The following is a 27,513-nucleotide window of genomic DNA, read 5'->3' as shown; positions in this document are numbered from 1 at the left end:
TAGCATTCCTTTGAAAATTTATTTAATGCTTTGTAGATATGCTCAATCAACACTGATGAAAAATGTCATTCAAAGGCTTTGCCCATAATAACAATTCAGTGAAATTCTCAGCCGTATTACTCAGTCCACATTTACAAAACTCAAAAACTGTCGTTCACATGAGTGAACAATAAGAGGCCTGTGGCTGTGGCTTTCAATCTTTACAGGGTGCAAACAGCACATCTACTCTGCTACGCAGTTACATCCTGAAAGTTATATGATGAAGTTATATGATGAAGTCAAAGTCTTACATTTTTCAAACAGGGGTACCGCTGAAGCTCTAAGTCAAAATAATGAAATAAAAACTTGGAAAAATATACTAAACTATCAACAGATGCATTGCTTAGAGCATCGGCTAATTACACTAGCAGATTATCAAGTGCAATGTCAGCACCAAAATACTGACTTAGGTTTTGTATTGTTCCTTGTGTTGTTATGTACCACACAGAATCTTAGGAAAATATTCCCAGAAAAATATGAAGCTTTAATGCAAAAGAAATTAAGGCAAGTAAATAGTGGGTTTAAGTACTACAGAGACATGAAGCATTGCTTCTTCACATCCTGCTAAGAAGCAACAGCTGTACTTCATTTTAACTTGACGTGCTTCAGAACTCATACTCATAGGTATTTAATGATCCAAACATAATGGTCCTGCATAGTTTAATTACTTATATGAAGGCTCAACTTCATATGTAATGTCTTAATAAAAGATGCTGCTGGGGAAAACTTGCTTTGGTTCTAACAATGAATAAGCTCTTTAACAGCAAAAATGCTTTGGTGGAATTGGAGATTATTGACCATGGATCCTGAGCACAGATGACAGTCAATGTTATTGCTTCTTGATAGATTCCTTGTTTCTTCTTCCTTCATGGTATAACCAATACAAGGAGAACAGGTAGAGTGCAAGACAGACCATTAAATCATAGTGGTAGAGTGTTGCAGCAAATAGAAGAAACAAGAAGAAACAAAATATTTTGAAAGCAATATGTTTTAAACCTGGAGACTCACTAGGCAACTGAAGTGCTTCACTCTTCTGGTTAGAAATATCTGCAGAGAAAGAAGTGTGTTGGCTTTCCTTCTGTGAGTCATCAAGCCAGTTTAGTGTTTTCCCCTCAGTTATTAAATGGGCAGATTGAGAGTCTGTTCCTCCATCCTCTTTGGTAGACTTACTAAATAAAGCCTCTGGCCTCCATGACTTCTCTTGTAGGAGCTCTGCTTGATGGAAACATTGACCTGAATTCCTTCCTCTCCCGTCTCCAGAAATTGCTGTGTCTGAAGTGGAAGGTACTTCTTTTCCAACTTCGGAAGAGATGTTTTTATTAATACATGTAACTTCATTTGTTAGATTTAAATTGTACCCTGACTCAGCGGCAACCTTCTCAATGTCTTTGGAATCAAAGTGTCTATACAGGTTCTCCATACCTCCTTCCACAGTGGGCCCTTCTGAAGATGCCACTAAAGAGCTTTTATAATAGTAACTAGGCACAGTATTTGTACCAGAAGGTGGCATTTTTGTTTCAGCTTTAGAATACAAACATGAAAGTGTGTCAACATGGCTTTCTTGCCTATAGAACTCTTCTGCTTTCTCGCTGTATAGATGTTTCTGGGTGTTTGGGGGACTTTTAGATGCTTCTGAACATAAACCCTGCTGCAAATCTTCTTTCTTTCCTGTAGCAGAAGCCTTTATTGCTTCTCCTACAGGTAGAATATTGTCTGGTTGTGCTTTGGCACATTTTCCCCTGCTATTGCATACAGACTTCATTTCTCCTTGCACTGTTTCATGTACGCATGCATTATAAATACCTAAAACTGATTCCTTTTCAAATTCAGTGTCATATAATACACCCACTGTGTTGAGTTGACAAAGAGCATAATGTGAACCATCATTTCTCCCTTCATGTGTATCAAACGCTGTTTCCTTTTCCTCTGTGGGCCTGTCACTTAGTGCAGTCTCTTGAGGTAGCTTAGCAATTACTGCTTTTTCACTGCCAGGCATTTTTTCTGGAGCACTTTCTGATGTTGTTTTAATTATATAAGCTGTATCTGCCTCTACTTTCTCTGTAATACCCTGCTCAGAGACAGAAGACTTTTCACAACTCTCTGCCTCCTGGCAGGTAAACAACTCCTTTGTGGAAGTCGTGCTCTGAGGTTCTGTGCTCCCCCTCACTCCCCACCGAACCTCACTCCCTGTTTCTTGCTGCCTCTGCTCCATGGAGTTTGCTTCGTTTTCCCTTCCGATTGGTCTCCCTCTATTTGTGTTGTCTGGCTTCTCTCTGTCTTTTAGCCTCCTGATTCCTCTGTGCTCCTGAGTGTCCTCAGGCCGCCTTTCATCCACCCTGGTGGCCCTGGGTGCCGCCTTGTTGTTCTCAGCTGGCAGAGGTACTGGGTTCAGGGCATTGGCATTTTGTTTCCTGTGTGACTTGAAAGGCTTGAAAGCTTCCTCCTCACCGATTGATGCCAGGTCTGCTACTTCAATGACTTTCTTCTCCTTTCCTGCATCAGTGTTAGAGTTCTTTTCTGACATTTCACCAACTCCTTTTTCTTGTGTATATTGGCTTTGTGTGGAATCTGTTGAGACATCAATATGTGCAAAAGTGCTGGCATATAAATCTCCTCTTAAATGTTCCTGAACTTTGCTTTCAATCGTCTTGATTTTTCCTTCATTTTTGTCAGCATCAGACAACAATGAATCCAGAGTTTGGTGAGACGTTTGTGGTGCCTGGTGCTCCAGAGCTGGATTAGCATTGCCATCCAGCATCCTTGCTATGCATGCATTTAATTGCACGGATTCATCACGCTCTGGCGAAATGGTTTCTGGTCTCATTTCACAGGCCCCTTTTGAGGTAGCAGCAGCCTCCTCACTAATGAATAACTCCTCCATCATCTTACTTCCTGAGACACTATCTCTTTCACCTTTTGAAATATCTGTGTGCCTCTCTCCTTGTTGGCTTGAGCCTGTAGCCATAATATTGATAGCCTCATTCTGCTTTGTCACAGGGAAATATTTTGCTGGTAAAAGGCTTTCATTGGTACCAATATGTTCCAAAGACCGCTCATAGCTGTTTACTGAGCCACCAGTGACTTCCTTCCCTGGCAGCTGACTATTATAATCTCTTACAGAATATTTAACTTTATCTTTTAATTCTTCTCCTGTTGCATGTGAAGTATTTTCAGATGAAGGACTGATAGGCTCAGGGCGTAAGTCACTGCTTCCTTCTATACAGGTTAGCTTTTTCACCAATTTTTCAGTTTCACTTGGAAAATTAATTGGTTCTGTTGTGTATAAATTCCTTTCATCTCTGGAAGAGGTACCTCTAGCTCCTGTGAAGTGCTGATTTAACTGAAACAATAGAATAGAACAGAATGATCAAAAAGTGCTTTGCAAAAATATGCCAAATGAAGGAGGCAGAATTTCATTATGAAAAGTTTTGTTTTCAGTAACAAATCTTTTATGGAAACATGTTACAAACCATTTGCAAAATTTGCATTGCATGTATTTTTTAACATAGGTAATGAGCTTCATGGTGGTGCTGAAAGGAGAAGGAAATAAAATAGTGCTCAGAACCCTCTCTCTTTATTCATGAGTTCAGTAATCTGCTAGTGCATTTTATACAAATTAAATCTGAAGAGAATATTCCCTTAAAGGCAGGCTAATTCATTCTCTATACATTTGCTTCTAGGTTTGTAGAGAGGAAGCTGTGGGGCGAGGGGGGATGATTGGTGCTTAAATGAGGGCATTGATACAGTACATCAATGTCCAGTAATGTACAGTATTGTCCGGTAAAACAAAGACACATTTCACACTGACAAATACTGTAAGGATTATCTGTGCTTCATTTCTCTCAGGGACCATTTTACAGGCTTCAAACCAGACTGTTTTTAGACAATCTGGTAAGACATGAGTTGGAAATGAGATTAGCAAAGTAAAAGGCCAGAAACTAATCATTCTTCCTCCTAGCTCCCAAACATCATATTGTATTATTCAGCTATGCCTGCTTGTCATTGCACTCTCTTCTCACTTTAGCAGAGTCACACTGATAGCACTAGCTGATCAATTAGAGGCTAGCTTCTTGGGCACCCCTTTATACATTTGCACTTGCTGTAGATACCCCCATTACAGTGTCTCTTATTAATATGTTTTCTGCAAAGCCTCTGCAAACTATTAATAGTAAAACGTCACTCAAAGAAAAGTGAGGGAGCTAATGTCTCTGCAAATTCTGTTTTAATGACCCTCTGCCAACCAGTGCTCAAGTGTATTTGAGTTCTTCGGTGATGCCAACTGTCAGGATTTAACAGTGAGGTGCCTGTGTTTTTTTCCCCTCCTCATAACTGACATTTGCATGATCTCAATAATTATATGCAAATCTTACGATTTCCCCTTCTTCTCACATAAGGCTCATGTTACTTGTCAACTGCACAGCTGTCTTGTGAGCCAATGCCTGTGTGTTTCAAAGATTTGGTTGTATTTCCATGTATTATAAGCCTTCATTGTTTAATTCATTAAAGAGCACACAGTGCAAATTAACATCTAAATTATAGCTCCCCCTTCATTTATTGTATGGACAAGTCTGGCAATTCATAAACAAATGGTTATATTTGATCCTCTTTTTTGTAAAAGGATGGACTGAGAACAACAAGGGATTTTAGAGGTCCTCCTTTGCATGTTTCGCCATAAAGAAAAAAAAATCAAAATGTTGACTTTCAGGCGGTAGAAGGTCCCACAATAGGCAACAGTTTTCAACTTTTTAAGTAAAATAGAAGAAAAATTTATATTCAAATGAGAGGATTTTTTCTTTCTGTCAACAAGAAGAAAAAGAGCAGTTCTCATCTTCCTCTCTTGTCTGATTCAGCATTCACATTTTCACAGGTGATAGCTATTATAATCTATGATTACGAATCTGTGCACCCAAATTATATGAGCTGAGAACAGACACTGGGAATAATAGATTGCGGTATGTGTCTCATTTATTGCCATTTTTTCTTTCATACTGAGAAATGCAAGGCAAACCACACACACACATGCACGCACACAAATCCAAATAGATTGAATGCTCACCGAGTGTGAAATTCATTGTAAAAAACGTAACGTAAAATACTGATATAGGAAAAACTGATAATATAAATATGTATATACCTATTTTGCTGATATAGTTATAATTTCAAAAATCTCGTAAGTAAACAGTACTACAATTATAAAAAATTTACAAATAGAAAGCATATATTTAAAAATATTCCCATCCTAGAGACTAGGAGGGGAAATTTTTTAAATGTTACTCTTCTAATTCCTTAGAACTGTCATTTAGAGCCTCTGGTAAAGAAGTAAAAGGGAGAAATCATTAATTTAAGACCAGAAAAAGTTGATGCACTATACTGAAATCAAAGCACCTTCTATTGTTGAATCAGTTAGAGATTCAGTGTAAGTACAGACCAAGGCTTTACATTTGTAAATTAGTACATCAGTCAGCTCTGTTAAAAGGGGGCATTTCACCAGCTTTGAAGCGTAAATGGATTGAAATAATTTAATACTGTAGATATAATTGTATAACACTTACCAGCAACTCTAATTCTTTTTCATCATCTTTGTGATCACCCAGGTTGTATTCTGCATTTTTCTTTTTTATATTTTCATTAGCTCGCTTGGTGTCTTTGTCTTCTGCTTGTGAATAAACAATCTCTGGGATGTTTGTGACTGAAGAGTTAACAAAAACAAAGTAGAATAATTTCCATGAGGTTGGTTGTTACACTATTTTTAATTAACATGTGCAGTAAGGAAGAACTAATTAAACCAGGTGTTGTACCTGAAGTCCTTGAGTTATTCCATGTGCCATCATCAGACGTTGTCAATATTTCTTCTTTTCTGTTAAACAAAAAGAAACTTCTTGTGTTATTCTGCAAAAATTATTGTTCTAATCCCTCTTAAACTCAAACATAAAGAGTACGAGTTAATTACACAAAATTTTGAATCCTGTTTGAAATTCTGAAAATAACAGCTACATAAAATGTAGCTTCTTTTGAGTGACCTGATATTAAGGTCATAAGAAAGAACTGGCCAAGAAAATGAGAATGTGTTGACCTTCAGATTACATTGCAAATCTGATGGGTTTTCCCAGGCCTTTTCTGAGAAAGCATCACAAAGGTGATTAGATGGGTCAGTGACAGGAGAGCATAATTTTGGGGTCAGGAAAGGGTCTGGAAGGATATATGTGTTTAAGAGGCCAGAGCTCTCTCCTGCTTGTGCTTTTCAAATATTTGTATGTATACAGAGATGGCTGGAAAAAGGCATCTTTGTTACCTGAAATAAATCAAAAGATTCTCCCTGCATGTGTACAGTATAAATCCTGTTGCTAAGCTATGCCTGGCCAGCAGGAACGAACTCTGCTTTCCTGCAGCCAGTGCAGTTTTTTCTGTTGTTTTGCTGGCTGTGAAAACAAAGGCCAGGTCCAACACAAAAATCATCTACAGAGAGATGCTGAGTGCCTACAGTCCTCATCAATATCAATGCAAAGAACTAGCAGTTTGAATTGTGTGCTTACAGGGATCTAACCTTTAGTGGAAAAGGGAAAAAAAAGTTAAAAGAATGTCACTTATATAAAATGTAAATTATTATATCACTCCTAATGACTTCTCTATGAGGAGTGATTTCTTTTCCTGTAGGTCTTAATTTATGGGATTTTCAACCAGCCGTCCACCTCTGTTACTGAAAATTACTTTCTAATTTTCAAATATTAATCTTTTCCCCTTCTATTTTCTCCTAGTGTCTTTCATTTGAATTGATATAACATTAACTCTGCCACCTAAATGCTTAATTCAGAAGGAGGATGCTAAATTTATACTCTGTTAAAAGAACGTAGACATCTACTGTCACCAACTTTTTAAAAACCAGTCTTCATAAGGATTGCCAGACTGAAGCAGACAGCAGCTCTTGCCAGTCTAGCCTCTGATCTCTGACACTGGCCACCATCAGATACTTCAGGGGAAGATGTAGAGTTCTTGTAGGAAAATACTTGGAGTAATTTGCACTGCCCTCTTAAATTTCCCCTCGCCCATTTTTTGCTAGAAGCTGTCCTTGAAGCACAAGATTTAATGCTCTCTCAGCAGTTCTTTTTCACCATTAATTGCAATAATGCTAAATATTCTTGCAATCCGTATGAATGTCATGTCACTCTTGAATTCTGCTACGTGCGTAACCTCCATGTGTTTCTCACTCTTCTACACACACTGAGCTGTACCTTCCCTTGCCAGCAGTTGCTATAATCTGCATTTTATTCTGAAAAGAGTGAGAGCCACCTTTTTGAGTTGATCTGTGGAGGTTTTAAGATAAATCATTAGAGCTTATTGTTTATACATAGGATTTTGGGAGGGTGGTTGGGGTTTTGTTTGTTTGTTGGGGATTTTTTACTGTTCAAAGTTATCTTAGTGTTGCATCTAGTTCCCAGTTTTCTTCTGCACTTTTGCATCTCATTCACTCACCTGCTTCCATAAATCAGACATTGTGTAGGTCAGGGTTTAACCCTGACACAGAGGCATCAAAACATTTAGGTGTTATTAGGGTGTCTGCAAAAGCCCCAGATTAGGAGCCAAGACATATAAAACACATGAACTGAATCTTTAACCCAAAACAATGATCCCAAAACCACACGGGTCTGGCAGAAAACCTTCCATTTTCATACCTTAGTGAAAGGAAAAACTGGATTCTGACCCCTGTTTACTGTGCAGTGAATATTTTTTGTTTTGATTAACAAATTTTCAATTTCAAAATATAGACACTATTTGAAAAAGGATACTAAGGATGAGTATCTATTTTATAAACATTTAAATGGACAGGTGTAAAGATGCTTCAAGCTGGATAATTACGGGTGTGTGCCAGGACAGTGTTAACTCATCTAGCCTTATTCTTCTAAGCGTCTGTGTTCAGGCAGTCCTCTACATCATCCCTATTACCAGTGACGAGAGATTAACACTTCCAAAATGCGGTTCATTCCCTCTAACATGGGCATCATGAGTAAGATGGGGTGACACTTCCTTCAAAGGAGTTTCTCTGCCTCTGGAAGAGACTGACCATAAAGGGAACCTAGAGTCTTGGCCATTATCTAAAGCTGCATGAATCTCATCTTGTAACTATAAATTCAGACTGGAATGTAGTTATGGAGTTTTAGTGGCTGGGACTGTAACCCTCAATGTATAAATGACCTGAGCCCATCAGTTTTACTTTTGCTGTGATTAGAGTTGAATTTTTCCTTTTGTTCTAGTAGCATCTGGAGCCTTGATCCACAAGTTTCTTTCCACAACAGCAACAGGGGTAAAAAATAGCAATGATACCACAAACTCACAGCTGGGATACACACTCCAGGGCTTGTAGCATAATTTCCTCTCTATTGCACTGAATTTTATAAAGATTTCTGGTTTACTATTAGCCTATTATTTGTGCACACTGTCCTGCAAATTCCTGAGTACAGGCAATGTCAATGTAACAGTTATTTTACGTATTTTAATTTTATATCAGAAATATCTGTCCTCATATCATCATTATCATGGGAAATCTAAAATTAGCTTAAATTGAGGGTATTGATAGTGCAGTGTTTGGGGATCACAAGGAGCATAAAACAATAGTAATTTAAATCACTACCTCAATTTAAGAAATGATATGAAGATGTTGAAGCTATGGGCACATATAACTACAGAACAATCTCAAACATATATGTATACCCTAAGGACTAGAATACTTCCCCAATGCAAATAAAAATTAGTCTCTTCATCAAACAGGGACAATTAGAAGGTGTTTGTCTAGTTAGCAAGTTTTTTCTCTATAGTTCTCTGAAAAGATCTTAGCATAGTATCAGAATTCCATGAGTAGATTTTAAAATCAGAATATTAATTAAGCTTTTGTTTCAGAAATTAATGATTGGACTTTGTTGTGAAGGATGGTCTAAATTTGCGTACATTATGAGAGACACTACATTTGTACACTGTTAAAAGGGTTTACTTTTATTTTTAATTGATCCAGCTATTCTGACAACAATGCAAGCTAGGAAAAATCCATTATGTCAGCTGATGCAATTCCACTCCAGCATAAATACCTTTAAACCTGCAGAAGCTCTGATGCTTTTTCTCATTCAGCTGAACACGACACATCTGCATAAAGTACACCAGGAACTTAAGAATTTCTACCAGCTTAAAACCCCCAACAACCTATGCTCATATGACTCATTCTTGATTAAATTATCAATTGCTTGTACTGAATTATAAAAATAAATCAGGACTGAAAACAGGTTATCATTGTAATTTTGCATTAGAAGGAATAAATATGGAGTTCAGGGGCTAGTTAGTAAGACTGAGAGGACTGAAAATGCGAGGGACATTATGTGAAGGAGTTCAGAAGTCCCAAAGTTATGTGGAACTGGCATCCCAGAGGGCAAATGTTAAAGTTGAACTCTAACGATGTGAAATGTAGATAGAAAATGTATAAGTGACAAGGAAAAAAATAGCCAATAAACACTATTTCTTTGACTTCATGAAGGGTTGGAGTAAACTAAGACATGTGAAGGCTTTTGAACTAGCCTTTTTATGTTAAATAAGATTTTTTTTAGAAGTGAGGCTTTTTATCAAGATTTCAGATAATCTCTATGTAAACCCACAGTCAAAAGACTTCTCATAAAATCTTCTACCACAGTGCTAGTTGAGGGGCAGATTCTTACAGGAACAGAAATCTTGCAGAGCATAACTGATAGGAACAGCAGTTTAGAAAATTATATTATTTCATCCAATGTGGGAGCAGAGCTTCTTGTTTGAATATGCTCCACTTAAGAAAAGCAGATAATCTCCAACCCAAATCTGAGAGACCCAACGGAGGAAAACACACATTGTTTACAAATCTTTGCTATTTAGATCTATTCAATTAATCCTATACTGTAACAATATCAGAAGAGTAGAAAAAGGAGTAGCTATATTTAGGGAAAAGGAGAAATAGTGTCAAGGCAACTACAGGCCCAGGTGTCTTCAAAAAGTTTTCACAATAGATTTAGAACAAATCTTAAATGAGAGAAGAAATACAGATAAATGGAAAATTGCATAAAATTGCCAGACTCACCTGATAATATCTGTCTTTGATAAGATTACTGTATTTCCCTTGTCTAAAAATCAGTTATCTGGACTTCATTAAAGCATTTGTTGTGCAGCCACATGGGAAATTTATTAATTAAACAGGAGAAGAGGGAGATGAGTATAAGAGCTGGGCGGTGGGAGAGGGGCTTGGTGCCAAGCAGGGTCCCACGAGTTGGGCTGTGGAGCTAGCAGGAGTGGCTAGGGAATTGGAGAGGACAAGTCATGTAATCAGACTTATTCAGTCATGTTATTACAGACCAAAGCACAAGAAGTCAAAGTTAAATTAAACCCGTGGCAGAGAGGAAGTTGGGAGACATCACCAACACAGAGGAGGATTGAAAGAAATCGGTGGCCTGGAGGATCAGAATAATAGATAAGGGATGAAATTCAAAATTACAAAGTGCCAGGTTATACATTTAGGGACTAGAAAGAGTTTCTGCCACAAAACTAGGCCTCAGAAATTGGAAGAAACAGGTGAAAAAGAAAAATCTGAGGGTTTTTTCTGTCAGAAACCATTTCCAAGCCACTGGTGTGAGATGAGCAAGACACTGTGATATCAAGGCAAACCAAGCTCAGCAGTAATGTCTCAGAGAAGGTATTCCCAGAAATGTTCATGTTGTGGCACCAGGCACTGATAAGATCTCCTCTAGCCCATTTGTCTACAATCTCCAAGAAAGATTGATTCAAACTGGAACATGTTCAGAAGAGGACTAGAGGAAGACTGGCAGGATGAAAAATCTATATTAACCAAGGAGACAGACTGAGTAGTTCTATTTTCAGCTTAACAAAGTCTGGGAGGAGGAATAAATGTCCTCTATTGATATAGCAAAGGGGTAAATACTCAAAAGACAAAAAAACCCAAGACTGTTAATGCATTAATATAAAGAGTTCACAAAAACATTTGTCATGAAAAGTTAAAAGATCTGTAACCACTGGAAAAGTACATCCTGTAGTTTTTCAGTGCAAGTATCAGACACAAGAAACTGAGAAGGTCTCAATATGGAACATGAATTTAATTTTGTGAACGAGATTATGCAACACATTTCCCAAGGGATAAGACTTCATGATCCCAAAATGGCAATCCAGCCCTGGTTCAAATGCTCCTGTGAAGCCATATGCCCTGGGAGTTATGCTTGTAGGAGTGCACACTTTCACTATGGAACAGCACATGCTTTGGTCTGGCCTGAAATAGGTTTGGGACTACAGCCAGGAGCACCAAGCTTCTTCATAATGGGTGGGGTTATCATAGCTTGTCATGATTTTAATTCCCAGACCAATATTTGGCTAAAGTTGTGTCTGTATGTTTGCATAATTCACAGTACCAATCACTTTATTCTGTGCAATATCCACTTATGCTAGATCTTACTATCTAAATCATGAGATAATTATTTTTAAAAAATGGGGGGAAAAAGGCTAAAATTGTTGGATTACAGAGCATGAAGAGACGAAAACGTACCTGAAAAACTCTGAAATTATTGCAATCTGATCAATTTTATACTACCTCATATTTAAAAGAAAATGTGGGATTACATTATTTAGTCTGAAATTCAGAGAAGTATGATGGTGTTAAAGCATTCAAAGAATGTATTTCTCAATTATTTAGTTAAAATATGTAAAAGGGAAAAACATTTTTAATGCAATTTTATTTAAGAATTCAGATAGTCTTATCTAAATTCTTATCTAGGTTTTGTGGATTCTTTCATGCTTCTGATTTTTACTGTAGATTCAAAATCAAAAGAAATCAAAATTCTACCCTGAAGGTGAAGCTAAAATGCCCTCATGAAAGGACCTGGCAAAACTGAAGTTGCTAACCAAACAGTAGTTATATTTTAATTTCAGGATAGATTTCTAAGCCTAAGAGTAACCTCATACAGCAACAGCCTTCAATATAACAAGTGCTTTTGGATCTAGTGCCAAAAATAGCCAGCCTTGCTGAAGAATGATGCCACTGGGATGTAAACAACATGTGAGATCCTTGAAATGAAGTAGTTACATGTGTCAGCAGTGAGAAGCAGAAGAGCAAAAAGTAAATTAGTGGAGTTAAGTGCTCATGTTTGAGATGTCACTGGAGCCAAACAGACAATCCTGCTCAGAACTGTAACCCCACGGAGCTGGGAAAGGGAATATGGGGAGGGAAGGGCAGGCAGCTTAGTTTGGTTATTTTTGTACCATTAGCAGCAGATGTAATTTCAGAAGGAAGTAGACAAGGAAATATCTGCATTTAAACAAACAGCAACAAAAATTACTTTTTAAATGTTTATGTACACATCAAAAGCAGAAAGCCTGTAAAATGTTTTGAAGACTTGAGTGAGAAACTACAAGAAAGGGTTTTCCACATGTAATTCTAAAATTCAGTAGTATTGTATGCAATATCATTCAAAATCCACAAACATGCACCAAGAATGAATTTCTTACAAAGAAGGAATTTTTGGAAAGACTTTGTATGTGTAAAGTTCTAAGCAGAGCTTTAAAGTTCTATTCAATTGCTTGTAAGGCTCAGAGGAGCAAGTATTCAAGTTATTTTTTACTAACATAACCCCCATAACAGTTGGCTTGCTTTAAAATATTGCTCTATTTATGCTGGTCCTAAAATACCAGTTGGACAGGGGAGAAAATATTTCCAAAACCAATTCACACTGAGAAGAAAATGCAAGAAGGAAAACCTTGGTTCTACAAAAAAAAAAAAAAAGAAACCAAACCAAACCAACAAACACAAAACAAACAAACAAAACCAGTTTAAAAAACCCAAACAAAAAAAGCCCCAAAAAATCACCCCTAAAAACATAACATTCATTCTGGTTTGGGAGCCACCAAGAGTCTTGATGTGGACCTTCAAAGTGCAGACTTTGACTTGTCTTGTGATGGTGTCTCCACAGCTAATTTTACTCTATTTCACTAACTGAATGTATGAGCTAAACATTTAATGAGTAAAGACAAACTCATTCCTTGCCTCCACATTGCTCAGTCCAAAATCCACTACAGGGACAAGTCTCCCTAGTGATTGAAATTCTGTGTTCTCAGAATTTGAAGCTATAGTGTTCTAATACAACCACTCCACAATTTATTACTGCATGCAATTCTTAGTGTCAACCCTGCTGCTGCCAGGGCATTCACAGCTGAGCTCAGGAAGAGGAGGTACAGGTTGAAGCCACATTTGTGCCTCCTGGAGCCTTGCCTTGCTGTGGCTCAGCACCACCCAGGGTCCATAATGTGGTGAGGGGATGACAAGGAGGCTGAGGATTACTTGTCTGTGCGCTGGCATAAGAGAGCAAATACATTATTTCTTCTCTGGAGAGTTTCTGATGTGGGAGACTGCTTGCTGGAGGTGTGTCCAAGGGCCTCACCACTGACCAATGCTTGACCTCTTATTTCAGGAAACTCGAAAACTGAGAGGCCACAAATGTCTGCAGCAGAGATGTGTGCAGTGAGACACCTTTGTGTGCCACCACATGTGTGTTACAGAGAGAAACATTAAATGCATGTTCTGCTTCCCAAGAGCAGAGCAGCTCTATGCAGAGGCTCCAGTACCCCGGAGTGCCTGGCAGTGCTGCCCACACTGGAGCAAACCAGGCTGGAGGATCTGACCTCACCCAGAGTTTTACCTGCATGTTGTATCTGCCCACGCTTTGAGCTCCCCGTGGCTATAGAAAAGAAACAGCCTTGATAAAGCTAAGGAGCAAAATCATTGTTATTGCCAGAGCTGGTGCTTATTTCTTATTTGTTTACCTGCATATTTTGTCTAAATGAAGGCAGAATATTATTTTTATGAAGAGTATGCTCTCATTCGGAATTGACACTAATGAATGCAAGGCCCTTTCCCTTTCTTGTTTGTACCATCAAATTAATTAGCTCTATTGTGACATCAGTATTTTTCTCAAGTAGTTCAAGGCTTGAGCATTTTCCTTTCTTTTTCTAAAGGGCATCTTCAGTGCCCTTTCTCTACCATAAGAATCATGCATCACTTGTATTTTTCACAACTAATGCTGTTTATTATAAAAACTGATTGTGATGTGAAGATTGTTATACTGTGTGGCAAATTGCCCAAACAATTACTGTAAATGCATGAGCCATAAACTGTACTGCCAAGGACACTGGTAGGTTAGCTCCTATAAAAGAAACAATTAGAGTCTGAGGTGAAAATAATAGAGATGAGATGACAGTTATTGAAAAGGCAGAACATTCAGTTTAATGTTGTAAATATAGGTTTGTAGATTACACTGATGGTTTTAAAGTGTTCATGACTTATTGAATGGAATAGAATATTCCATACTTTAGAATGGGGCCATAATTATTATTCCCTTTTAATTGTGATGTCTGATGCATTTGTGAGCAGTTGTTGAGAACATCTTCACATTATACTGATTGTATTTCTAAATTATCATCCTGCTTCAAGGGTTGGAGGTTTTTTTTATTATTTTACTTTTTTCGCATTTTGTTGTTCAGGGTCTGTTCTGAACAAAGTATTTTCTCTTGAGGAACTTGGAGTGCTTAGAGGGTTACAGCAATAATTATTTCAGTTTCAGCCTACACACTTCACTGCTTTAAATCATCATTAGAAGTTTCATCCCTCAGCAACTCCTGCTGAGACAGTCTTAAACTCCTAGAAACAATTAGAAAAGAATAGCTAATCTTTATAACAGCTTGTATGTAAAGGTATTGATAAGAATTTGCCAGAAATTAAGGGAATACTTTTTTTTCTTAGAACTCATCTAAATAGAGAAAAAGTTTATTTATAATTGCTAAAGAATTTCAATAATTCAAACCAGATTTGGAGCATATGAAGATTAGGGTGCATAAAAAAGAGATGTGCACCCTACAAGAGGATGTGTTGCAATATACTGTGGTATATATAAAGAAAATTCAAGAAAATCGACATTAGTGTGTGAGAATATTAAACAGCCCTCTGGGTTTTTTTAAGACAAGACATAGGGATAAAAAAACAATGAAATAAAATTCTAATATTAGATCCTAGGGAGAGCACTAAACTGGACACAGAATTATGGCTGTTCACAAAGGCAGAGGTGCTGGGCGCATAAAATCAGAACTGGAAAGTCTCTTCCCAGGGTTTGGAGGAGAGGATAGAGAGAGCAGCAGAGCAAAGGTGGCAACCAGCAAAGGGCAGTCGGTGTGAGCTCTAAACTACCAAACCCATTGGTCGGGGGAGGCTGGAAGAAGCTGTAAAGTGGCTCTGAGAGCAAGTTGCAAGGAAACTAAGTACTCATCAATAACGCTTTTCAGGGAAATTCTCTAGGTCGTTCTCAGGCTTTTACAGAGTGTTAAAAAAGGCTGACCTTTTTGATGCCTCTGCACTGAAGTTCAGGGAGGTGTTGGGGAGCAGAGCTGGGGAGGTGGCAGAGCTGTGGCCCCGGGCAGTAGCTGCATCCTCAGGCTGAAATAACTGCCTCGTTCCAAAACACAAGGCAGATCCTGGGAACTGGACCTTAGCTATAGCAGAAACCAACAGCTGCACTAAATAGAGACAGACCTGCACAGAGCAGTGTGAGCACGGGGTGGAGAACTGTTGTCCATGCTGACAACAAAACAGAGGACAACTGAAGCTCAGCCAGAACTGTTCCTCGCTTATCGACACCTAATGCACACTCCTGAATTTTGACTTGTTAGGTGGCTTTATCTGAAAATATGATAAATTCCTACCTAAAACCATTTTGGCTTCAGATGATGCCTTCTTGTGGAGATGTCATGTTATACATGCCTGAACCATAACATGGTTATTATATGTCATGTGTGGAAGTACCATGGCCTTCTGTTTAATTTTTTTCAGGAGGTATTTAAAAAATAGAAGCACAACAGAAAACTGATTTAATGTAAACAATGTAGAAAACAATAATTTGTGTTGATAGATTCAAAAGTAATTGAGACCACAAAGGAAAAGATTCAGAAGCAGAAACTGCAGACAAAACCAACATCTATAAATGAAGAGCTGTGTGAACACTAAGTAGAAATAACAGAATAATATTTTAAAATACTGCCATTGCAACTGATCCTATTAAAATGAAGCTGTGTGTAAAATAGGAGCCCTTATTACAAATCTAGGCAAGATTGATTTTCTTATATGACCTTCAACTGCTGGCAGTGTTAGAGAAGGCTCAATCTAGTTCTTAGTAAATAGGTGTCACCAAATAAACGGGACTGACACTAATTAGCTTCCTTGTTGATAGTCAGGGAACAGAGGACAGAGGCAGGAGACGGCGTGGCACACTCATTATTAGAGCAGTGGGTGAGGACATTTGCCGGCTGGCATGGCAAAGGAGGCTGGCACTGTGGCTAGCATTCAGAAACTACCCTGGGAATACAGGACTGCATTTTCAGGAGAGTCAGTCAAGCCAACTTCTCAAGCATTTTGAATGAAAACAGAGCCACAAAGAACCTCTAGTTAAATGTATGAAGTTTGAGGAAGACAACATTAAGCTATGGTATTTCTCCACCTTGAAGAAACACCCCTAGTTTTTGTCTTCTCACCTGGGAAAAGGGACTGTCACTAGAAGAGGTGAGAAGGTGGAACTGAAAAAGCACAATAAAGGACTGTCAGTAACTTCTGCACAAGGAGAAATTAGAAAAGAAGTTTGGAAAGAGAAGTTGAAAAAGATGCTGAGAATAAACGATGTATGGTATGATGATTAATAGTATCAAGGGGGACAATTGATCAAGAGAGCAGCTGTAAGGGAATTTAAGCATTTTTTCTGCAAAGATAATTCCCAGTAGGATTCAGACAATGTTTGTAATAAACCTATTTTTATTAAGATTATTGGATTGGTGTTATCCAGGGGATTATATTTTCCAATTACTAATATTTTCATTTTTCGGTCTTAGTTTATGATTGAAACAGGGACATGGGTGGCACAGAACAAAATGCATTGGCCTGACTTGGGATGAGAATAATCATTGCCTCAAAGCAAACAAAGTCCCAAGAAATTAGTCTTTATTTTCTAGCTCATTAAAATAGACCTTGAGTTTTAATAGCAAAACATTCATACTTTTTTTTTTTTTTAAATATAGATGTATATCTGTCCATTTGAAGATTTTAGTGCCATACAGTCTGAACCAGGAGCCCAACACCAATTTGGTGCTCGGCTCAAACCTTTAATATAGCACTGTCTATCCCCAAAACTCATGACTATAGGTATGAAAACCGCAGAAGAGCCCATTCCATGATCAGTCAGTTATACCTCAAATTCAGCTATAGCAATCATAAACAGGAACACTGCTACTTTTTTCAGATCCTTTCATAGCTCTGTCATGATTGTTGTACCTTATTGTGATATCCATGTAGCAATGTTGAAGCAAAACCAGTTCACAGGTCATATTATACAGCTGTTTTATATGCTGATTGGTCAGAAAATACACTGAGTCCTTTGACAGAATGGGGTAAGTATTTCACAGACAGAGAAACTCTTTCAAAAATATTATCCAGGGCAGTGCTAGAAAGTCTATTGTGAATTAGCAGTGCAGAACCTTATTATTGGGATGTCTATCTCCAGGGCCAAGCTGTTGAAAAAGAGGGAAAAGGTGAATCAGGAGTCAAGCCTCCTGAGGGCTAGGCTTGGCCTAATGTCAGAGAATATGCTTCTTAGGTTGTTTTTTTTTCTGGAAGGAGCATGATCAAATATCAAAATGGTATTGTAGAAAGGAGCTGGGTATAGTGTCCCTTTGTTCTTCTCTTCCTTCTTTCTCCTACTTCTTTAAAAGATTGGAAGGGAGAAACTCTCAAGTTGTGTCTGTTTTGGATAAGTCTGAGAGGAGAAAGACCTTAACATATGCAGCCCCATGTCTTTTTCTGGATATCACACAGGGAAAATAGAGAAGAAGCAGTCTCCTTCTGGCATGTCAGAAGAGAGTATTTTCTTAGAGGCTGCCTGCAGTATGCTGAGGCAGGTATACAAGAAGGTGGTAAGTCCCTTACATAGCCTGTAGAGAGATAGATGGCAGTCAGGTGAGACTAAGACACAGATACCACCCCTGGGGAGGAGAACAGAAAGGGTGACCATGAAAAAAAGCCTTAGACAGTTGTTCTTGAGAGAAGGCAACTATGATCTAAATCTTGGAAAGCAATTGTAAATTCAATAAGTATCACAATAGGATTAAAATCACAGGTGTTGTGGCAAGAGACCTCTATAACCTTTTTTTGTTTGTTTGTTTTTCACATGCTTACTACCATATAGCAAGAAGGCAGCTGTGTGATAGGTATCAATACTTCTATCAAGAAGATGTGGAAAAAAACCTAGGAGACACTGGTTCAGATTTACTAGGGTAGCTGTGGAGACTGACTAACTCCACATCTCCATAACATGAAGTGTTTCAGGCTAGCATATCTTATGTTTATCATCCAGAGTCTATAAATGTTATTGCAAGGGCAAAAATTGTGCATCAAAACAAAATGCAAATGCCAATCCACTAGGTGCACCTAAGTGCAAGGTAAGAAAAAGCTTTGCCTAGTTCACATTTAATTTTGTAGCTCAGGACCCTTTAGGACTATAGTTAGTAACCAGCAGTAATAAATCTTTGGGTTTAGTGTTATGGTATCAGCTGGTTTCATGAGTCAGGAGGAGAGTGGAAAGACACTCAGAAAACCAAGCCCCCTATTATGCTTTGGCATATCAACTAATACTTTCTTGTGTGTGTCACTAAAGGTCTAGGGATCAAATAGCCACTTCTAACATTCTCCCATGGAGTTTAAAAGGTCTTACCCCTTCCTTTGCCCTAAGGCAGGGACTTCATTTAACTTTCAAAGTATTTGTTTGGACCATTTTTTCCACTTTTCGTAGCTGAGAAGGTAATTCACATTCTATCTTAAAAATACCATGGGCATTTGGTTCTCTGGACCTACACTGCAGCTGAATCCATTGCTTCAATTTCAGAGCTGTGGTGCTGGGACTGGATCACAGTTTAAAGTTCATAATCAGAATAAACAGCTCAAATAACACTGGTAGTCAATGCAATGATTAAATATGACTCCAGTGCTCCCAGCTAATGTTGCACTAACTTTAAACATCGTTTCAAGACTAACATTTAGCCAAGTCAAAGTGAATGTAATGGAACAATTTTTTTTTTCCAACTGAACATTTATGAACCGTAGTAGATGAATGGTGGACAAGAGAGAGAATTGAAATGGTCCTTTACAGCCTGGTTCAATTTGCAAAATTGATATCTTCCTAAACAAAAGAATCATTGAACATACAGGAGTTCATTTAGCAATGTACTTCTATTTTTCCAAAGATCCTTAACCAGGAATCTGAAAGAGCATCTGGTCCTGTAAATATTAATATTCAAGTATAGTTTTACATATGAAGAATTCTACAAAGTTCAGTAAGACTCCTGATGTTCGTTAAATTATTTATTGTGCTTATTGCAGGATCAAGCAAGTTGCTGAATTAAAAAGTTCTGAGTCAGTCATAATAGTGTTACAGTATTGGCACATTTAAATAAGCTGATGAAATTGTAACTGAAAAAATAATCCTACAAGTGTAAAGCCAAGCAATGCATGTATAATAAAAATACTTACCATATGGTTGAGAAATGATACCCAGATTACAAAGCACTGGTTTTATATGATTTCATGCAAACAACTGAAAAAGCTTTATAGCAACCAATATTTCCCATAAATTAGAACACAAATTGCTGTTCTGTAGCATTGGTGAGAGCAGTTTCTAATGTATATCCTGGAAACGAATGAGAAACCACTGATACTGATAAATTCCAGAGTAAATACTATGCAAAGATCACCAGTACAGCAACATGTTATTTTCATGTGTTGTTCCCTTAAATTATAAAAGCTTCCTTTGCTATTTCTAGTGCAATAAATGGATGGTACATGGGTAGCACAGTTCACAATCACCAAAAGCAAAAATGTGACAGGTTTTCAGCTTTCAGGTACTCTCCAATTAGAAGACCCCAAATACAGGCATAATGTGTCTGTTCATCTGTGCATGCCATTCTCATTCATATCTCCCACCCGTTTCTTTAACACTTCTGTCATAGCATCCAAATACTTAAGTCATTAACTTAAATATCTATGGTTAGAGTCTTTAATAAGTTACATATTTCAAATAGTAAACATGCCCAGATTTTGAAATATGATTAAACAGACAGGAAAAAACATTGAGTGTAGTTTCTGGCCAAGTAGGATTGTTCTCTATAGAATTTTTTCAAGTGGTTTATCTTAGCTTATTTTTAATTACTTTGGAGGGTAAGGCAGCAGCAATCTCCTCAAAAGATAACTCTAGAGCTACTATTAAAAAGCATTCCTAATATTCAAACTCAGTTCTACAGCTTGCTTTTATCCCACATGTCTGAATAACATATTTTAGAGCACCTTAAATAATTATCCTCTGTCCCTAATAATCATGGTCTTCAAGTACCTGGACAAGTCTTATTTGGGTGCCAGTCCTACCTAATTCTACAACTGAGAAAGACTGTCAGTGATCAGGAGGCAAGAGAAGGTCTGGGGATACTAAATCAGATTGAACACAGAGAGAGGAGTGTTCCTCTTAGCTGGCTGCCTTTGAATGGTTAGCTCTAGCAGCTGCTCTCCTGGTAAAAACAGTGACTGCAGTCACTTCCTATTAATAGCAATAAACTTTAGTCAAATCCCATATCCATATGCTGATCAAGATGTAACTCGTGACTTAAAACACCAGAAACAACCTTGAGATTAAACAGAGATACACAAAGAAGATGTGTGTTTTAACACCTTTTCTGCTCTTCTTTTCCCTTCCTGATTGTGGTGACACAGAATCAAAAGAACAAAGATTAAAAGGGAGCATAATTTAAATGCCATATTTTAAATGGACCAGCTGGGAATGACACAGTTGTTCCTCACAGCAAAGTGCATGAGACTATTTCCAAACATCTTTTTCAGAAGCCTTTGATTTTTTTTATTTTTTTTTAATCACATCATGAGCTTATGGGAAAGGCCAAGAAGAGCTGGAGCAAAACTGCATTTCTCAGGGCCACCTAGGCACTGGTCTACCATCTATCTGCCTGGGAAGACTGACTGAGCATGGGAATGGTGCAGTCCTGCCAAACTGGGTCTTCAGCAACTTCTTTCCTTTGCCTCCCATCAGAAAGGAGATGACCAGCAGCTAGGAAAAGTACGCGTGCATAGAAGAAATTTTCTCACTGGCAATTGCTTAAAGAACATTCAGTATTTATGCTGTCATATCTGGCATTGTTGGCCCACAGACACAGGGTTTTTAATCTCTTTTTTCTCACTGTGTATTGCACGTAGAGCAGCTCTTGTAGGAGCCATCACCCTATTCTATGCTGTGTTTTAAAGCAGCATCATGGATGGAAGTGAATTGATGCACAGTTACTCATAAAGAGGTCCAGTCTAGCAATTACAAAAAAACCCATAGGACCAGCTTCAGCTGGATTACAGTGATACACTTATATATATAAATAAGTGTATATATACAAATATATATATGTATGATAGAAATAAGGCCTGTTTATTGGCAGAAGCTTTTGCATTTCCAGTGACAGTCTTAAAATTTTAGGAGTCAATTTTTCTCCTGAAGTATAATTATGACTAAGTTAAGGAAACACTTTCAGATAGACAGAAGCATAAATTAATTAATTTAAAGATTATTTTCCTAAACTGTATTTTTCCCTGCACATCCTTCAAAGACTTTTGAAAACCACAAAAATTGTTAAAATTTATGAGGAAATAATTTGAGGTTGTTAAAATACAGAAGATTATTTGTTCATACCTAGACATGGGAGAAAAAGGAAAATGAAACATGAAATTAGGAGGCAGATTTTAGTGATGGGGTTCTGAATATCCAAATATAGACAACTTTCAGCATTAGTTATTTGATACAGCTTTGCTTTTTACCATAGTTCTTTTCAGGTGCAACTTTTGAGGGTTAAATCCATTTTTTAGAATTTATCTCTTAATATTGGTGTCAGAAATCAGCCTATTGTCCTTATTCACTCAACTTTGTCCTGGATCATGTTCTTAAGAGTAACTTGATATGGCCATATTATTTATTCTGTTTCCCCTGTAACTTCCTCTGAAAGTGCATATTAATTCTTTTCACTTAACTAACGCAACTAATCCTTGCTAATGACATTTAATGAGCCACACAAGTATGCCCCAGAGTGGATTAGACACTCTGCTTAAAAAACGATTCTTTCATGTCTTATTTTTTAACTGCAGAGGTAAATTGCACATTTTAAGAGAAAGTATAAATATCTCAGAGCCAAGAGTTTAAAAAACAATTAAAAATGTTATTACAGGTTTCTAAATTTGGAACACACACCTAAATGACTGTCCTTTTAAATTATCCTTCTATTCAGATTGCTATAAAGAAATCTTTAATTTTAGATGTCCAACTCATGGGTATGGATAGCACTATTCCTTACCTGTCACTTAATTGTGAGAATCATAGATAAAATTACTTTTACTTCTATTTGCAATGCTGCAACTCCAAGGACAAGCTAGGTATAGTCGAGGACTCCCCCACTTTGATAAATGTTCTATAAACACCCAGCATAGCACATACAAATGCTGCAGAAATTACCATCCAAACAAAAAGAGGAGAGAGAGAGACAGGGTGGTGGAGGAGAGCTGGTAAAGGGGCAGCACTGCTCAATGTGATATGAAGGAGTAACAGCACATCAGCAGCCTCACTTTGCTGATTTTGGGGGGTTTGTTTTTCCTGTGCTTTTTTCTAGATATCAAAGCAAAGGAGTTTTAATGAGGGTCTGAAGGAGAATAATGAGGTACTTTTGCAGATGTCTGCAGGGTGTTCCTCCTCACTCAAAGGGGCAAAATGTACAAAGACACTTTGAAAAACAAGTGAGCAATGCAAGTTGGCATCTTAGTTCTTTTGAAACAAAAGGTCCCAATGCTGACCTCATTTACACTGGTGAAAGCTGTGACTCTTGTCATGTCAATGAAGTCCCTGTAGCATAAAATTAGTCCTGGATTACAATCTGCCAGAACTGTCTTTCAGAAGTCTTGGTGACCACTGAAACCCTATTCCAAAAATACTTTCAGCTCATTTTTGCATTTATTGTGAGGTCTCCGTATATCCTTATGCCACTAAAGAGGGGCTTGAAAGTGCATGGTTGTTAACTGCTTGGCAGAAATGTGTAGCAGATCCTAATGTAGACAAGAATCTGACCACTTTGATTTAAATATTTTAAACATACATGTGTATATGTGTCTATATGAACAAAGATACACATAAATGTATATATACATACATATGTATGTATAAACACATGCACACATGCATTCCTCTTCAGTCTGACATAGAGGTAGACAACTTTATAGTCTGATTAGAGACAAAATAATTTTATATTGAGAAGAAGACACGTTATCTCCTTTCCGATTTTTTTAAATAGCTCTCTGTCTGACTTACGTCAATAATTTAGTATGTTGATGTAAAAGAGTATCCCCCAGAAGGAAGGCTTCTACAGCTTTTGCTAGCACTACGCATGTCATGGGAAATTTTAGGGAATTAAATACTTAGGACTCATTTGACCTGAGATGCCCCATGGTATCTAAATTTTCAGGTTATTCCTGAAGCCAGCTGGAAGCCCAGGGCTCACTAAATTGAGACTCAGCTCTCCGTGTCCATCATCTGTTCCTTGTGGGCTACCTGAACTCAGGATGGAGTCATACTGCCTGCACATGCCTATGGTGTTTGATGTCAAAGTCCTTCTGCAGGGTATCTCAGGCTACCTTACCCAGAATGGGTCATGTGACACTTCTTGAAGGACAGAAGTTATGTGTAAAACCAGATACAAATGTCAAGAATCAACCACATGACATGCAAAAGCACTGTTCCCTCTGCTCTGACCTGTTGTGATGTTCCCTCATGGAAGCATCATCATGAGGGCTCCAGAGCTGGCCCAAGGGACACTTGTCAGGAGAGCTTCGTGGACTGGCTATGAACCAGGCCTTGGGCTAGCCTTGGGACAGCTCCTACCCCATGGTGTTGGTACAGGCACTAAGCCATATTTTGCACCTCCCCACATAGGGCTAGTGTGTGATTAGGGCTGGCAGAAGCTCCCAGCACAGCAAGGTTTTGGGAACGAAGGTTCTGCACAGAGGAAGCCCTTGCTGCCTTAAACTTTCACCACCACTGCAGTTGTGTTCTCCCTTCCCTACCAGTTCAGTCCAGCAGAAGAGCACCAGTGAAATCAAACAGCACTGCCTTATTTGGAAAGAGTATAGGAATTAAAACCCCAACATTAATTTAGTTCTGGCATCCAAGTATTGCAAAGGACATTACAGGCAAAATACAGATTTAGTTCTATGGAAGTCCAGCTGATTTATGGCAATTTTGGGGAGGGGGAAAATTGAAAATTAGATTTTTGCATGCAATATTTTTTTGCGAACAGAAAGAAGATAGTTAAAAACAGTAGGAAGCCAAAAGTTACTATTCTCAAGTGTCTCTCTTTATACATGATTAAAGTATAAGTAAACCACTGCCACTTTATAATTAACATATTACTTGCGTATATTTAATCAGAGCAGTACATACAAGATAAATTCTATATATTTTTCTTTAATATATAACCAATTCTTCCTTATGAAACATAATTCATTTCACCACTTGTGAAACAGAAGCATCAACCAGTGGCAGGGAAAAGGAATTAGAGCCCTGATACACAACTTGCAGAATAGCCTGACCACTTGTAGAAAAGTTTGTACCAGCTATTGTAATTGCTGGATTCTTCCCTAAGTTATCTGCTTCTGCTTCATGCAACACCAGTGCCATTTCTGATTTAATAATTGCATGTAGAGAAATAACCATGAAATAAATAGTGTGAAAACCCAGCTTTTGTTTTGCTTTTAAATTTTTGTTGACTTAGAAAGGAAGTGGATGCAAAGTATTTTATATGTCAATACCTTAGTCTGGAGAAAAGATCCCATTTATGTCAGCTCAATCTATATCCTACAAAGACTGAAATTGGTACACAGCCCATAGAGGGTTTATAGATGCCACACTGCTTTTCAAATGAATGACATGCATAAAATTATGATCCAAACTAATCTGTCTGCAGAAAACCACTGGCTGGTATATACAAGCACTTTACTGAAAATAAGCCTTGGTCTAATTTTTCATTTAGGAAAAAAAAGTAAACCAGAAGAAAATAACATGGGCAGTCTTGCCTTTAGTAAGCACACAGAGAAAGTCAGAATTAGCCAGCTATATTCTAAATTACCAAAAAAATGAAGGTATAACCTCACCTGCTTTGCGTTGTCTTTAAGCAGCCTTTAAGACACCTATCTGTAACCTCTTTCTGGGGCTTATTATCCACCTTGGGCACAGTTTCTTTCTTGTGACAAATCAGTGTGTAATTTTTGTCATCATTGTTTGCCCAGAAGGTACCAACTGATGTCTCGTAGCGTATACAGAACTCCACCTTAACTCCATCTTTCTGGTAAGGAGGCACCAAAGAAATCTTAAAGCAAAACTGGTCTGTTTCACTACCACAAGAATTAGGCATGAACTCGGCGAGGATGTCGTAATAACTGAACCAGTTATCCAATGTCATTCGAACATACACCTGTTTTTGGAAGGACACATTGAGGACTCGTATAATGCCGTTCATACAGGTAACCCCAGGCTGAAGCAGGACTGACTCCAACATTACTTTCTGTTCTCGCACTTTTTGTAAAAGTTCTTCTTGAGAAGCAGGCAATGTAAACTGCTGGGAGAAAAAGTATTCATCCTGAGGGAAAACTTCATTTTCTATATCATCTTCTTGTCCTGTATTAGCAAATTCCCAGGTATTGAACTCTTTAACAGAAACAAGATCAAACCCAAATGCATCAGCAAATGAAACTTTTCTTGAGATGTTGATGGGAGTATCTGGCTCCTCTTCCTCTGAAGCTGAAGAATTCCGCCTTCGGGGACGTGGAGAGAAACGAAGTTTAATGTCAATATTAACATCTTCATCCTCTGAAGTGGAATCATTTACAGTGGGGACTTGTAATAAGTTAGCCCTGTTAACCTGACTAGGTCCTTCAAAAGACTCCATTGGGCTCTCTGATATAAACTGAAAGAGAACTGTACAACTAGTAGCAGCTGATATTTGAGATACTATGATTTAAAACAAGGATTAATGTTACAGTTGACATTGCAAAAGGGAGTCAGGTCTATTAATAGATGCTATGGTGTGTGAGCTATGTTGGCCTTTCTCCATCTGACAGTATTAGGTGTTACAATTTCAACTATACATTTCAAATATTGTATTTCCTATTTTTATGTGGATTTATGTGCTAAGAAGAAGAACAGCATTTGAAAACTGACTTCTTTGCATAGTGAAATTGCACAGATCTATTTTAAGATGATCAACTTATTTTGCACTAAAAATTCATTATCTTGCACTAATGAGGTGCTATTAATCTCTGATTAGGATGTATACTTCATCAGGTAAATAGTTGCTATATTGTAAAATATTCCTATATGTATTTTCAAGGCCATTTTTGCGATGTTTTCAGATATAAAATGCAGATATAAAATGCAGAGGCACATTCTGCCTCGGCTTCATACCACACTGACTCTATGAGCCAGATACTAGTACTATGCCAGCTTTTTCTAGGTAAGGATTGGCCATCACAACCTCAATGAACCAGGAATACAATAAAATATTGAGGTGAGTACACTGGAAATAAACTTGTAATGTACCATTTTGAATATGACTGAGCCCACCGCTAATTAGATTATGAAATCATCTCATGCTAGATTGTATTTAGCATCATCTAGCCAAATGGAGAGAAAAGAAACTGAGAGAATTACCTCAGGTAGCCAACTCTGAAATGCAAACCTGTACCGCACAGCTACAAATAGGAGGAAGAAAGATATTACACTTCTTAAAGGGTGCTCAACCTTTGTGCAGGACATCTTCCCATGATATGAAATGAAACAGTGGCTTAATCAATTTACTCAGTTAGCATTTGACTTTCCCTTTCATGGCATTCCATGTTGCAACATGGAGTGTTAGAATTCCATGTGCTCCTTTGTCCCTCTCCTTTGTATACCATTGGTTCATTTTGAAATATGCTCTGCTGTACCTCAAAACCTATTGGTGTGTAACCCTCCTGCCAATCTTCCCTTCGTCCTCCTGGGACTGGCTCAGAGAGAGCCAGCCCCTGCCCCCTCTCCTTCCCCTTAAAAGGCAGAGCCTGGACCAGCTCGAAGTCTTTCCATCTCTGGGCTGCTAGCATCCCCTCCCTGCCTTGTGTCCCTTCCCCCTTCTCCTTCCCTGCACCCCTTTTCCCGTTACCCCAAATAAACATCCCTAGCAGACAGAGATGGAGTCCAGTTCTTCCTTTGTCTCATGATATTCCTGCTTGAATTGACGTGGTTTGAAGACTGCTGCCATGCCGCAGAA

General features: G+C 38.0%; 1 protein-coding gene across 1 annotated transcript; it reads right to left on the bottom strand.

Annotated features, from left to right (window-relative positions):
• PPP1R3A (protein phosphatase 1 regulatory subunit 3A) lies at window positions 1-26,199 on the bottom strand. Its single transcript, XM_085042920.1, has 4 exons — window positions 25,364-26,199; window positions 5,838-5,896; window positions 5,592-5,728; window positions 1-3,379 (listed from the first exon to the last, which is right to left on the bottom strand). Exons 1-4 carry the CDS (start codon window positions 26,155-26,157, stop codon window positions 869-871), a joined length of 3,501 nt encoding a protein of 1,166 aa, XP_084899046.1. The 5' UTR covers window positions 26,158-26,199; the 3' UTR covers window positions 1-868.
• Window positions 26,200-27,513: the final 1,314 nt, after the last annotated feature.

Source organism: Lichenostomus cassidix, chromosome 1Aa (genome assembly GCF_008360975.1).
Source record: "Lichenostomus cassidix isolate B80296 chromosome 1Aa, HeHo_3.0, whole genome shotgun sequence".
NCBI classification, from domain to species: Eukaryota; Metazoa; Chordata; class Aves; order Passeriformes; family Meliphagidae; genus Lichenostomus; species Lichenostomus cassidix.
Note: the sequence above shows the minus strand (reverse complement) of the source record. Positions and strands in the feature narration are given on the sequence as shown.

What these genes read in the sequence shown, in the direction of transcription:
- PPP1R3A (XM_085042920.1), bottom strand. Translation starts at nt 26,157, where the DNA reads ATGGAGTCTTTTGAAGGACCTAGTCAGGTTAACAGGGCTAACTTATTA. An exon ending in TTAAAGACAACGCAAAGCAG is followed by an intron (nt 5,897 to 25,363) that starts GTGAGGTTATAC and finishes TTTGTTTAACAG; the next exon opens with AAAAGAAGAAATATTGACAA. An exon ending in AAAAAGAATTAGAGTTGCTG is followed by an intron (nt 3,380 to 5,591) that starts GTAAGTGTTATA and finishes CTATTGTTTCAG; the next exon opens with TTAAATCAGCACTTCACAGG.